The sequence below is a fragment of the Nyctibius grandis genome, chromosome 14, assembly GCF_013368605.1.
Source record: "Nyctibius grandis isolate bNycGra1 chromosome 14, bNycGra1.pri, whole genome shotgun sequence".
NCBI lineage: Eukaryota > Metazoa > Chordata > Aves > Nyctibiiformes > Nyctibiidae > Nyctibius > Nyctibius grandis.
The window spans coordinates 12,222,660-12,236,878 of record NC_090671.1 but is presented as its reverse complement, the minus strand read 5'-3'; the positions used below and the strand labels follow the sequence as shown (position 1 = coordinate 12,236,878).

Here is a 14,219-nt window from a genome sequence, read left to right as displayed (position 1 = left end):
CAGTGCTCCGCTATCCGGAGGCACCCGCGCCCTCTCCCTGTCCCCTGCTCCACAGCACCCTCCAAACACGCACCAAAACCCCAGTGCTGCCAGCACAGCTCGGTTCCCCAGCCCTGGTCCTGCTGGAGACAGGGACAGGCATAGCCACCATTTCACAGCAACTCTCCCCATGATTATTAGCTAAGCTTATCCCTGGGAATCCCGTTCCTGCCCCAGGACCACCAGCTCCTGCCAGCCCCGGCCACGCCACTGGCTGGTGGATGTGCTGGCAGGGAACCAGCTCGGGTCATGGTGACGGCAGTGTCTGAGAGCCCGTCCCCGAGCCGAAGCGTTGGCTGGGGGTGATATCTCCCCTCTCTCACGGCAAGTTTCGAGGGTGGACTTGCTGCCAGCAGGTGCATCACCGCCACTGCTTGTCACTATGGTGCCCTGGGCTCTTACAGAAGATGAACACACAGTTTAGTGGTGGATTTGGCAGCGCCGGGTTAACGGTTGGACTCGGTGATCTTAAAGGTCCTTTCCAACCAGAACAATTCTATGAAACCACCGACGCCTGTTTGCTCCTTAAATCAGGAGGGAGCGAACCACGACCCTCTGCCCCTCGTGCAGGGGGGACCGTGTGTGCCAGGCTGAGCTGCCAGACAGCTCATTTCGGTGCGCTCCAGCCCGTGCCCAGGCGCCGCAGGCAGCGAGCTCGGGGGATTTTGCAGTCCTCGCCACAGGCGCGATGACACGTGCCAGCCCTCTCCCCACCGCGTCACACCACAGCCTGCCTCGAGAGGGGCTTTGGAGGGAGCTGCGCCCACTGGCGCGAGCCCCATCCCCTCCGGCAGCGCCCGCTCGGCCGTGCCGCCTCTCCCGCACGCAGGGCGCCGGCTCCTCGCTTCTCCCACAGTGACTTCAGACCAATGGCATTTATGATGTTCTCCAGGGGCACTTGGCTGTGGAGCAGGCTCAGGCCGAGGTCACCGCGTGCAATCAGGGAGTTGCAAATTAAAACCAGCTCGAGATAAGCTAAAGACAAAAGGCCCACGCTACGCTGGCCAGGAACACCTGAGGTTTGCCCTGCCTCTTCTCCAGGAGCCCCAGCACGCCCGCGAGGGCCGTGTGCGTGCGTGGGTGCCCGCTGGCATCACCCTGAGTGTCCCACGGGGTCCGGTACCAGCACGGTGGGGCAGGACGCACTGTGCTCCTTGCGGCACAGCCGGCAGGACTTGGCTCCCACCCCCGTGGGACACTGCGCAGAGCGTCCCTGCTTGGAGCAGGGCTGGCACCACGCGGCCGTGCCTCTGGAGCGTCCCCTCTCCTCCACCACCCACGTCCATCCTTCCACCTGCTTTCAAACTCTCCCTCTGGCAGGTCACACTGATGAGAGCCAGGGGACTCTGCCACCAAGCGCCCGCAGCACCAGCCTCCTCTTTATCCCCCAGACACCCGAGGTCTCCCATGAGCATCCCTCCTCGCTTGCCAATGCTGTGGCAGAGGTAGAGGCACCCGCTGCTGAGGTCTGATGCCGCTCCCTGCATCCCCCTACCCATCCCTCGGAGGCAGGCTGGCCACGGAGCGCAGGGAAGATGGCTCAGAAATACACATATTATCACAGAACGGGATCCCAGGGCCCGAAGCCTCCGACCCGGCGGTCAGGAACGCCTCAGCCCTCGCTGCCACCCACCGCCGCGCAGCCTGGCTGCTCACGGCCACGTGCAGCACCCTCCACTCGCAAGAGAAACCACAAAGCAAAACAAGCCGCGGCCAAAACAACAAGGAGAGGAAGAGGAATGTCTGCCGGCGACTTGGCTTTGATCGCTCACATCCCGGGGCTGGGTTTGATGCTGTTGGCTGTGCAAGGAAGTCGAAAAATCAAAGGGCCAGGCTTGGATTTGATAAGGAGAATGATAGTGAGTGCAAGGCTCGCTTGGTTCAGCTCCGACCGCGACAGCCCGGAGCTGTGCTGCTCCTCTGCCAGTAAACAACACACTCTGCGAGCCAGCAATCGTTACAGGGGGAGATGGAAAATGCCGGGGCCGTGCCCAGCGTCCCAGGAGGCACCAAACGGGCCCCGCGCACGCTCATCAGCACCGCAGGCCACAAAACGTGGCCAGTGCCAGCAGTGAAGTGCCGGCAGCCGCAGCTGGGCTGCCCTGCCGTGCCACCGGAAAGCCCCGTGCCGGCCCCCGGGCTCCCGGTCCCGGGGCGAGCAGCGTGCTGGGGACGAGGAGAGGGGCGGCTGTGGCACTGCAGAGAAGCCGGACCCTGCAGCATCACTCGCCAGACCACGGCACGACCGCGTCTGGTGCACGCACCCGAGCGTGGGCTCATCCTGGGTGGCACCCGGAGCCTGTTGGGCACAGGAGCCCTTGGGGCAGGGGCCCCGTCGCGGCTCAGCCCGGCACTGACACCTTCCCACCGCTCGCTCCTTGATCTCAGCAAAGCACAGAAGTGATTTTTACAGGACCCTGCTCGCTCGGATCCCTCCTTAAATCACCGAGGGCTTTTCCATAAGAGGAAATGTTTCTTTTCTGGGTCGCTGCTGAGTTTTTTAAAAAGCAATTTGATTGCTCGGGAAGGGAAAATGGCCTGAGGGGACGAGAGCGTAACATTTGGAAGCGGTGCAGATGAGCCCCTGCTCCGTCCCAGGCGGGGAACACGTGTTTTCTCTTCCCTGTGGTTTGCTTCACCCCGCTCCCCCTGCCCGCAGCCCCCCGGCCTCATGCCAACCCCGCTCCGAGCGCTGCCAACAGAGGAGGGTGCTGGGTTGGCGGCTTGTGGGATGCAGAGCAGCACCCATGCGCGCCACGGACGCACTGGGGGCAAAGCGAGCCCCGTATCCTCGTGGAAGCAGCTGTCTCTGGGATTTTCAGCTGGGCCTGCTTTAGAAAGCAACTCAGCAATGACATGACCTATCCCAGTCAAACCTGAATCACAACAACAGGTCAAACAACTCATCCCAAAATCCAACCGCTTCTTTCACTCCCCGTCCCACCGGGATGGGTAATGGCCAGCCTGGATCCCAAGACCCATCCTGAGGGGCACTCACGGGGGTGCGGGCATGCTGGAGTGCTCGCCAGGCGACGCAGCAACCTGCTGCTGGAGAAACACGAGTCCGAACCCGGGGACCAGCCGGAATGAGGGGGTTCACATCACTTTTAAGTGACTATTTTGTCATCGCTAACTGCAGACATGATCTACCTGCACGGAAGAGCCCGACCATGGTGGCCAAAGGGTCCATCAGCAAGTGGTCCATCGGCAGCCCGCGCCGGTGCTACCCCAGAGGGAAGTGGCTGCGTGTCCCTGCCTGCCGGTGCCCGTCCCCGCAGCTCTCCCAGCCGTCCCCGCGCTGCCCACAGCCTGTGAGGACGCGTTGGGACCTGGGGACCAAGCAGCCACCCTCCTGCAGCCACGCATCCTTCGGTTCTTTTCCCAAATATGGCCATATCATTCTTGTTTAATCACCCCCAAAACTGCAGCTGGGATTTCACGAATGTGAGTTTCCATTGTGTTGGCCCAATTACGCTGCCCAGAGGGGTGGCAGGGCTGCAGGGAAGCTGCAACGCTCTCATAATGGGGGAATGGGCATGATGCATCTCACGGGGCACACCTGGGGGACAGGGTTTGGGGGTGACGGGAGCCCAGGGTGAAAGAGCAGGCACCTACGGAGAGTTACAGGATCAATACCAGCTCGAACACCACTGTGTCTCACACCTCGTCCACCTCCGTGCAGGGACCCCAATGCTCAGCCTCACCCGTGACGGCCCCTGGGTGACAGCCCTTCACCACACACTCGGTACCCGGTATCTGGGCACCCCAGCGAGAGCAGGCGGACGTTCCCGTTCCGACGCACAGAGGTGAACGCTGGCCCTGGCAGAGAGCGTTCAGCAAAGTACAGGATGGGCTGCAGACCCCGAGCCCTCGCCCGTGAGCCCCCCAGCACTGCTGTCAGGCTGCCCTGCAAGCGCCAAGTGCCCGAGCTACGCCGAGCTGTAGGGAAAACACGAGGGATGGGTGTTTTCCCAGAAACAACCACTTTTCCTGATGAAAACCTGTTTCTTCGCAAGCTGCGTGCTGCCAGCCGCTGAGCAGGACCTGCTGCCTCCAACCACTCCAGCACGACCCTCTATGCTCACGGGAAGCCTGGTGCTTTCCATGAGGGTGGTCTTGGACCACTTTTGAGGATTCTGGGAGTTAGCTGGTTTTGTCTGGATTTTTTTGGGCTATGAGGAGATGTAGATTTAAAGAAGGAGAGCCTGCACTGAGCAGCGCACGCACGAGCATGCAAGTGATAAACGCTCTGCGAGATGTTTCTCCCCATGAGACTGCACTCAAGCAGGACCAGGACCACAGGGTCTGGCCATGTTTGACTTCTCATGGGTCCTGCAGCCTCAGCCTGGCTGGGCAGGTGTCCTCAGCCACCAGCAGTGCTATCACACTGCAGACCTGCCCAGAAAATGAGCCAAATTCAAACCCTTTTGTGTCCCAGCAGCGAGCTGACCTGGCCCAGCCCACACGCGGCGGCAGGACGGGGCAGAGCCAAGGGACAGGACAGCAAGCAGGGCCGCCCCGCAGCAACACCCCACGAGCAGAAGATGAACCCACACCCCAGCGCCGACATCCCAGGAAGCATTTCCAGCCACGTAAACCGCTCCATCCCAGACCGCCCTGCCCGCCCCGCAGACGATTTCAGCACTCTCTCAAACACGGCGCTCAAGTCGGCACAGGCTTGAACGCTTGCAGGGTAATTTATCGGTTTACTGGCCCCATCCAGGGCTGTTTCTGTATGACGCGCTGCATTATCAAACCAGGATTTTATGACAAGTATCTCCCCGCGTCCAAAAGAGTTGTCAAACCCTTTGTCACTAACGAGGAGCCACTCCCCGACCTGATGAAAATCTAACTCTTCCCAGATATAAAAATACCACTCCTGTTAGCTGCTGTGGCTAACGGAGTGGGGGCACACGCACGGTCTGTGCTGTAAGGGGCAGTTTGCCGAGCTCCAGCCCTGACCCCCGCAGAGGGAGGAGAGGTGACGGCACCGTGGCGGACGCTCTGCTTCTGCCCCAGGGACGGGGCGCAGGGAGAGCCGGAGCCACGGGCAGGCAGCGCCCGGCTGGCAGCCCCGGGCCCTGCCAGTCCCTGTCAGCCCCGCCGGCCGGGACAGCGCTTACACGAAAAAATAAACGGGTTGTTTATAAAAATCCGGGCTGGGGCTGTTTATGGGAATGGTTTGTGTTTGGGGAGGGCGGGATGGCTGGCGGGACGGATAATTCGATTTAGGTTTTGGCAGGGGGCAGGGAAGAGGGTGGGCCTGGGAAAGGCCGGCGGCCCTGGCAGGGGACTGTGCCGGCTGCTCGGGCAGGTCACCCTGCAGCCCCCGTCCCGCCGGCACAGCTCCGGCACCACTCCCCAGCCGAGGAAGGGGGGTCCGGGCGGCTCCAGTCCCCCCGGGTGCCACGGCGCAAGTCCTCGAAAGCGTCAGCGCTAACGCACAGGCCCTTTGGCCGTCTGACGGCAGCGCCGAGGGGGACCGGCATGACGGCACGTCCTGCAGGCCGTGTCCGTCTGTCCATCACGGCGCATGACTTCATCCACCCCTGAGTCATCCCCAGGGCAGGCGGGCGGGTGGCTCCTCCGGCCGCCCAGGGCTGCTGCCCGACCCCTCTGCCTGGTGGGACAGCCGCCGCCTCCCCATCCCGGCACCGGGCAGCTTCGCCCCCGGGAATTCACCGGCACCGCTGCAGGAAGCGCAACCGGCGCGGGCCACGCGGCAACGCTGCTCCAAAATCAAAGCGAATTAATTCTGGAATAAAAACCCCACGCTCCGCACGGAATAATTACATTGAAATAGAGTCACTTTTCTCCCACCACGGTTTCAGCCCCGCTGAACAGCCTGCCCCAAGAGCGAAGCACACGGCGCTAATTGCCCAGCTCCCATTTTGGGGCTCCCCGCTACAGAATTAGGGGCGCTCGCAAAGAGATGCTCTTTGAAATACCCCGAAGAGCGACTGCAACAGCCCCCCAAGTGACACATCTGTGCAAGGGCCTTTCATTACAAGCTCATGCAAATTTATGCTTATTACTGTACATTGAATATTGGATCAGATCGTTTTACCACGACTCAAACTTTTTTTTTTTTAACGAGAAATTACACGCTTGGAAGTTATTCCTCTTCGCGTTGATTCCCCCCTTTCAGGGTTAAGTGACATTTTCCATACCCGAACGCAGAGGACTATTTTAGAAAGGATCTTCATCTCGGGAACGGGAATATTATGCATAATGATCCATCAGACGCGTGCGCCTTTCATTCACGGGCGCTGGGGAGGGCGGCGTGCCCGGAGCATGCGCCTGCTCAGTCTTCTGACAAACTGGAAGCAGAATCACGTGCAGTCCCCACTCTTGGCAGGAGATTTTTAGCAATAAGTAGCAGCTTTAGGAAGAATATCCTTTGCCAGGGGACCATCAGCCAGGGAGCAGTGGGATCCTTATTTTTTAATGGACTTTTAATAAGTAGGCCACAATGATAATCTTGACACCAGAGCAGCTTTATTCCTACGTGTAATTATCTCCACTTCGCTCTCAAGCTCCCTGCAGCCTCCAAGAGCAAATAAGACCACCAACCTCTCCGTGAAAAAAGGCACAAGAAAACAGCACAGAGCCACTTGAAACGCTATTTGTATCAGACCTCATCTGCTCCTCTCATCTGGTATCAAAGCCAACCTCTCCTCCCCTCCTCCAGATCAATTAAATCTCACTTTCGGCATTTAACTGCTCGAACCCTTACCAGCAGGAACATTGACGCTCAGAGCACAGGCAGCGCTGGGATGCGGCGCCACGTCTCCTGATGCTACAGGCAGCCTGTTCGCAGCCCCGTCTCCTCCCTGTCCCACCGTGCCTCCTGTCCTTCGTGCCACCACCATCTCTGGTGGGTGAGATGGGGCAGGTGAAGGCAGAGCCCCCGGCGCCGGGGCAGCCCAACACCGCTGCTCCCCAGCCACAGCTCTGATTCTTTCTGAGGCCACGTGGGCAACAGGATGAGGGACCTGCATGGGGTTAAAAATCATCCAGAACCCCTGGGAAGAAGCAGGGAGGACGGGCAGCCCAGGTGCAGGAGGCTCCTGGGATGGGTTGCTGCCCCATGAGCACACCTTCTGCAGGCACAGCCAGAATCTGAGCAGCTGCTGAAGAGACCCACTGAGCAAAACCCCCCAGGAGCATCCCTCCAGCCCAGTATCTCACCTCTCCTGTGCCGGTCTGCGCAGCCGCATGCTGAGCCAGCCTGGCCTGGGAAAGCAGGTCCCTTCGGCACCATGCTTGGGGGAGACCCCGGCCCCAGGAAGGGGTGCAAGGAAGACGCTTCACCGCTCCCACCAGCTTCTGGCAGGACTTCTAACAGCACATTCTTCCCTTCATTACCTTAAAAACCCACCGACTCTCTCCCCAGCACAGCCTCTCTCTGCGGCTGCCCCGCCAGCCCCTGCTGCCTGCCCTCCGCAGCAGCATGCCCTTCCCCAGCCGCACGCCGGCTCTCCCAGCGCTCCTCCGCACGCAGCAAACGGACCAAGCGACATACAGAAATACTGGAGGTATCGCAGCACACAGCGTGCGTCTCCAGACCCCCCAGGGCCTCTGAGGCAGAGTTGCTCCAGGCTGGATTGTAACCAGCAACTCTTGCTCTGCTCCTCTCTCCCACTGCTGTCGGTGCAGCCAGCCCTCGGCTCCCAAAGCTTGTCTGAGCATCCCACCTTCCACCTGAGCATCCAGCAGTAACGGGAAATATTCACAGCTTCGCTTTTCCCCCCCAGACTCAGGGATCTGACTCTTCTTTCAAAATCAATAATGTTCTGGTCGGGGCCTGCTCCAGCGGAGGTGCAATCCGCTCCCTTTGGTGCCCTCTTAATGATGTACAAATATTGCCGTCCCGCATGCAAAAACAGTCCTGCCTTTTACTACAATCGATGCAGCAGTTTCCAAAGGCTGGCACTGAACGAGGCCCCAAACGGCAGCACACAATCCCCGCTGCCCAGGCTGGACCAGACTCATGAGCGAGGGAAAGCGGCGTGGGAAATTCTGCAGCTAGCGATGCTTTGGATACTCTTAAAATCCAAAATACAAATAGTACTTGCAGGGTGCAGGCCGGGCGGGTCTGTGGCCACAGGGGTAGGTAGGTAGGTGCAGAGCAGAGCCTTAGGTTGCCTCTCTCCCTCCACACTTGTTACTTGCTCAACTTAACATTGAAACCAGAATGAGCTGTGCTAAATGTCTCCACCGCTAACAAGAAACAAATGTGGCCTCATGTTCTAGTTGCTGTGATCTAACAAAACAGACCATGGTAAACACTATAAAAATGTACTGGAGGGAACCACCCTGTGTTTGCTGGGAGAGGGACTGGATAATCTAATACGGTTTTATCCATCTCTAATGTCTCTGAAAAAAAGAAGGGAAAATTGGGCCCCGTCCACGACATTCGTCATGTGCTAGCTATTCTGATGGCTTAATGCTGCAGAAATCAAACTGGAGTGGGGCTACCTATCTGCCTCCCAATCAGGATCTAGACCCAAGTGCTGCTTTTTATGGCCATGCAGCATGAGGAGCTGCTGATGTCAGTGGTGGCATGGGCCAGGCCAGTTTTTCCATCCCTATCTCTGCGTTATCTGGAGAGATACTCCCTTCGCGGTCACCTCACTCTCCTCATGACGTGGATAATCGTTCCCTTCGTGGACCTGGGGATCCACCAGTGGGACCTTCCTCTGGCTGAAAGCATTCACGGGGACAAGGTACCTGCCCAAAAGGTTAGCGCTTCTCTGGGTACCTGGGTATCGTGATATCAGCAGCAACACTGGCACGGTCATGTCTAGATTTGTATCTTGGCCACAGTAACAGCAAGGGTTGATTCAGTCACCTACCCCCAGGCACCTCGTGGTGCCCTAGGTACCTGCCCAGCCCTTAACCAAAGGGTTAAGGGTCTCCTCTAGCTTCGGCGCCAAATCTGCCAGCCCCCGTGGGGATCTCACACACCCTCCGGCACTTCAGATACATCTCTATGCCTCTGCTCAGGCGTCACCAGAAGTCACTCCCACGCAAGCCATTCTCCTCCCATACCTTTGCCCATGGGAAGAGCCTTGGGCAGGCTCTGCAGGGCAGGAGCACCCTCACCCAGCTCCCAGGAGCCCCGTCCCTGTCGGTACACCGCTGCCGTCTCCAGAGGGGAGACAGAAACAGGCCCTGCTCAGTTCTTGCACAGAGCTGCAGGCTGCACGGGCAGCCCTGTGCTCCTCCTGACGTGTGGCCAGGTTTCCTGCATTCACTCCATCCCCTTTTTCAAGCGTCCTGGGTTTGTTGTTTTCTCTTTTAAAGCTACACTGACCTTGGCACAGGGACAGACAAACATCAAACGCCAGAAAACAGCACGTTCTGAAAAGCTACACAGAGCAAAACCACAGCCCCATCGCAGTCTCGGAGCAAGATCTCCCCTGGGGAGGGGAGAAAAGCAGCATTTGGGGTGCTCAGAGAAAGCGCTGCTGAGAAGCTGCAAGTGCAAACCGCTGCAGCTCCTTGCTCAGCCCGAGGACATTTCCACGCGCTCCTCCAGCTCTTACCTGGCCCTTCCCGCGCCGCCGGTAATTCCTTCTGACGAGGTTTTTGTAATTCTCATTCTTCTTGGTCAGGTAGTAGTACAGGACGCAGTCTGCCACCGTCTGCAACGACACGGGCCAGTCAGGGAACAGAAGGTCCCATCCCCTCGCACTGTCGGGGCGCAGACTTCCACGAGCAGCGTCCAGGCCCTGCCATCACCAGGTCTCCTGCTGCTTCTGAGGACCTGCACAGCCCAAACGGGCTTCCCCACACCTCCCTCCCGAAGCCCAAAGCCCCAGGTGGGGCTGGAAGAGGGGGACAATGCATGCTGTCCTGGGAAAAAGACTCAGCTCTTCCAAAGGACAGACTGGGGCCATCCCGCAGGCGTACCGGGATGGAGATGGGGGTGCGGAGCAGAGAGCACCTGCGTTGGGAGCAAAGCAGGGGAAGGGCTGGTCCCAGATGGTTGTGGGAACTACAGGCAGAAGGAGGAGAGCCGCCTGTCACCCGCTGCTGCGGGTACGCGAGGCACAACCTGCCACGTGCCTGTCAGCCAGTGTTATCTCCAGCCACGCTCGCTGGTTCGAGCACGCACAGCTTCCTCGTGGGCACAGAGATCCCAGCACCCAGGAGCTGCTGCCCCACCTCCCACTCCAGCCCTCGGCTCCACGAGTGGATCGGACACGTTACGAAAATGAGGAGCTGTAGCTGGGACATATTCTGCTGCTGAACAGCCCGGAGTGTGCCATGCTGGGAAAGTCCTCTGCTGAACTGGGTGGGCACCTGAGCGCTGGCCTCGGGCTACACGTTCACATACAGGATCAGCGGTTGCGTGAACAGAAATCTTCCCACAGACCCATCACGCCCGGGTGCTGGGTGCTGCTGGGTGCTCCCGGGGGCTGCGCTCCCCCCATCCCTGGGCAAGGAGTGGGACCATTTGCAAAAACAGATTGCAACTTTTGAAGTGTTAATTGGATCTCTTTCTAATCTAGCCTTGATTATACACACACACGCGAACACAAAAACTTACAGTCATCTGTTCCAAGGGCTAAGATCACTATTTTTTTTATAATGCAATTTAAAAAAAACTATTAATTCATTACATTGAGCCATACTTTGCATCCCTCTCCAACAGGATAATGGATGTGTTCTGTATCATAATTACAGCTTGATTTATAAACGAGTACAAATAAAATTAGAAGACATTTTACAGCTTGGAACACAGACTGGATTGTGAGCATCATCCAAGTCCCACTGCTTTCGGCTTTAACAAGTGGGAAAGGCTGAAAAGAGCCTGGTATCTTACAGCAACCACAGCAGCACGAGGCTGCTGCTGGCCTTTGCTTGCTTGCTGCTCTGGACAGGGAAGTCAAGGCCTTATAAATGATTCCTGCAGCTTGAGTCATGCAGAATCAGAGAACAATTTAGGCTGGAAGGGACCTCTGCAGACCACTCCCCTGAAAGCAGAGGTGTTCCCCCATGGCGAGTGGACACTGTGCGGGTGAAACACTGCATGAGATGGGCAGAGGATGCAACTAACTACACGGACCAGAGAAGCAGCAGCTCTCAAGTGTTTCTCGCTCAGGAGAGCACCTGGTCCATCGCTGTCTTTCCAGGCTGGGTCTGTCCAGGATCTGCCCATATGGCCTGTCCCACAGAAGGTGCCTGGCTTTGCTCAGAACAGGACCAGAGACTCGCTCTTCCTTCAGATCTCTTTTCAAACCTTTCTTCCATCAGCCCAATTAACAGCAAAAAGGAAAAGTCCAAGGAGCACAACACAGAGGCCTGGGAAAGGTCAGGCCCTCCTGTGAGCAAACTACTCCTCAACACCCAGGGGAGGTGTGTGTGCTGACCTGACACCAACCCCAACTGCTGGATGAGCCAGGACTCAGCCTGCCCTCAAGGTCCCCTCCCCACACGAGGGGGGACCCCTCTGCTTTGTGCTGGGCACCGGGTGCACACACCCCCCATGTGACAGCCTGGCTGGTGCCGAATGCCTCCAGGAGACGCCGGGAAGCAGCTCCCCCAGGCAGATCCCAGGGTGGGCTGCAACACCCACACACCAGGCTGGATGCGAGTGCACATCTCGCAGCTCTGAGCTCCCTGTCTCTCCACAGCTGAGTCAGTCCCTTGTCTCTGCAGGAAGCCCGGAGGCGTCGGGACCGTGCCCGGGGCTCTGAGCCACCACCACCCACCGGTGCCCAGCACCCTCGGCTGCTCCAGTGCCGAAGGGAGTCGCATGATGGAGAAGGGACAGCGCCAGGCAGGTTAAAGCCAGGCAGGGAGGCTTACCTTCCTGTCCAGAAAGGATGCGATCAGGCCAAAGTTCTTTGGATGCTGCATGAACCTGCAGGAGCGAGAGGGAGAGGGTTAGTGTGGGTGCCAGCTCTGACCCCCCTTGCCTGCCATGCCCTGTGCACCCAGAGTGGCAAGGCCAGCTCCTCAAAGGACTTAGGGGTTCAAGAAGATATTTGTCTGCTGCTCAGCTTCCCAGAAAGACAGGAACTTTAAATTCAGCCCAGTGGAGCCGGGCTAGGCGGGAGCTTCAACACGCAGATGTTCATCGCGGGGTGGGAGAAGGTGGGGGGGTTGGTAGTGCCCAAGCTGCCCATCACCCTGCTCGATCGCACGGACACCCAAGCCTGTACCAACAGCAGGATGGGTGCAGAGGGCAGCTCCACACCTGGCTGAGGCCTCAGGGCAAGGAAAAGGCGAGGAATCGCCATCAATGGCCGAGGGCAAGTGCCCCACAGCACAGCTGGGGACCCCAAGCCACAGCACCCACGTCCCGCTGCGGTGGCTGAAGTCTGTCACCCACACACCGATGCCCTTCTTCATGCAGGACCCCGTCTGGTTGGGGGGCACTGCAAGAGCCCTGGCACCATACCCAGTCACCAGAGCAAGGGATCTCATCTCTGCTGCAGCCAGCATGAGGCTTTTGTGGGTGACAACGTGGGATGGGGGGACGTGGGAGGTGGGAGCATGTACAGCAACGGGTGAGTGATGCTCGGGGGCTTAACGGGGACCCAGGTCTCTATCAGTGTTTCTGCCATCAAGTGTTTTGAAGGGCAAAACCTACCCTCCTGCCACAATATAAGACAGACACCAGGGGAGATCCCCCAAGACACGTGACTAAATAAATAACAGAAAAAAAGAAATCAGAAATGCTAGACTAGGGGGGCTGCTCAGCCAGGCTGGGATCAGCGCACGGCTCTGGAGCTGTCTCATCACTCTGCGCAGCACAAACCAAGGGCTCACCAAGGGACGGGTTTTCAAGGCCACGTTATCAATGATGCTCGGCAGCAATGCAGATGACAATGACAGCCAGGCCGTGTCCCATGACGAGGGACGGATGCTGTGCTCTCACGGTGCCCAGATCCCGCACTGAGTGGGATCAAGTGGTACCGCAGCCATCCCTGCTCCTACCCCAGCAAACCACGGCCCCCCAGGAGCACACTAGCGATGGGCTCTCAATAGAGAGACCTGAAATCCTGCCCAGACGCAAATCAAATCAGACTCTTCCTCGTGCTTATGTTTTAATGGCTCAAATATGCTCAGACCTGGAGCTTGCCAGCCTTGCAGTCCCTGGCTGTTTTCTCCTACAGCCCCTGCCATCAGGGCTGGACAAACAGTTGCACCAGGTTTTCACGGTTTCAGGAAGAGGCCGGCTCTGGGTCACGATCAGATGACACAGCTTTGGTTCACCTTAAATACCCAGGCCAGAAGCTGCAGCACACCAGGCAGCCTGGGGCGAGAGCCAGGGCAGGACTCCCTTGGCCCTCCGTATAGCTCCTAAGTACCAATCTCTTAAAACGAGCTTTGTGGGAGCCCTGAAATCCTGCTGTATTTATGCCTCGAGCTCCGCATCACCCACGGTGATGACACAGAAACCACCATGCCCAGCAGGATGCAGGAGCTGGGTGTGGGTTCTTCCAGCCCCATTAGCCAGGCACGGCCCCACCATTAAAGACCAAGTAATTAGCCTTTGCGTCATTTGTGGGCAAGCCTTGCTGTTTGGAGTGTCACAGTTTAAGCCTAATTAGCAATGAGGATTCTCCTCTACCAAAGCCTTGGAGCGGGTTTGCTTGTTTTGTTCTTTTTTGGTCCTTTTTGGCAATTAGTTATTTCAGCTGCAAACAGGAGTTCTCACGAGCAGGGACAGGAGAGGTTCCAGCCATGGAGAGGCTTCCAGCACGGCTGGCCGTGGGCCTGCTGGTAACTCACGGAGCCATCTCACAATTGTCCGGAGGCCAGACTAAGGCAGGGCTGCCACAAGGGACGAGGTGGCTCTGGCGCAGCCCCGCACCCCCATGTCCCTCGTGTCCAGAGCAGCGAGCCTCGGCAGAGCTCATCCTGCTGGACGCTGAGCTCCAGCTCTGTTTTCACAGACACACAGGGCACATCGGGGGCACCAAGGACGCTCCAGTGCAAACACACTGGTGTCCCTGCTGGGCTATGAGATACAGGGGAGTCAGGATGGGAGACTGAGCTGGGACCCGCAGCTCGGCTGACAGTGCGGTGGTACCCAGGGAAGGGATCAGGACCCCCACGTGATCTCAGCTAATAAAGTGAAGCTGTTCTCAAGCACTGCTTGCACACAGGAGAAAGCCCCACAGCCAGTTTGCATGTGTCTGCTGCGGGACTGCATCCGT

At 58.4% G+C, this 14,219-nt stretch overlaps 2 protein-coding genes across 12 annotated transcripts in view; both read right to left on the bottom strand.

The window, feature by feature from the left end:
• Positions 1 to 14,219, bottom strand: part of NCOR2 (nuclear receptor corepressor 2) — a 240,334-nt gene that overhangs the window by 66,018 nt on the left and 160,097 nt on the right. For all 11 annotated transcript variants that reach the window (XM_068412732.1, XM_068412731.1, XM_068412739.1 and 8 more), the window contains 2 exons: positions 11,860 to 11,914; positions 9,591 to 9,689 (listed from right to left, as the gene is read on the bottom strand). In XM_068412732.1, the coding sequence (XP_068268833.1) occupies positions 9,591 to 9,689; positions 11,860 to 11,914 (154 nt within the window). The remainder of the gene's footprint in view (positions 1 to 9,590; positions 9,690 to 11,859; positions 11,915 to 14,219) is intronic.
• The window catches only part of DHX37 (DEAH-box helicase 37), a 282,506-nt gene continuing 280,651 nt past the window's right edge, over positions 12,365 to 14,219 (bottom strand). The window contains exon 25 of the transcript XR_011049209.1: positions 12,365 to 12,374. The gene's annotated coding sequence lies outside the window, so the exon portion shown is untranslated. The remainder of the gene's footprint in view (positions 12,375 to 14,219) is intronic.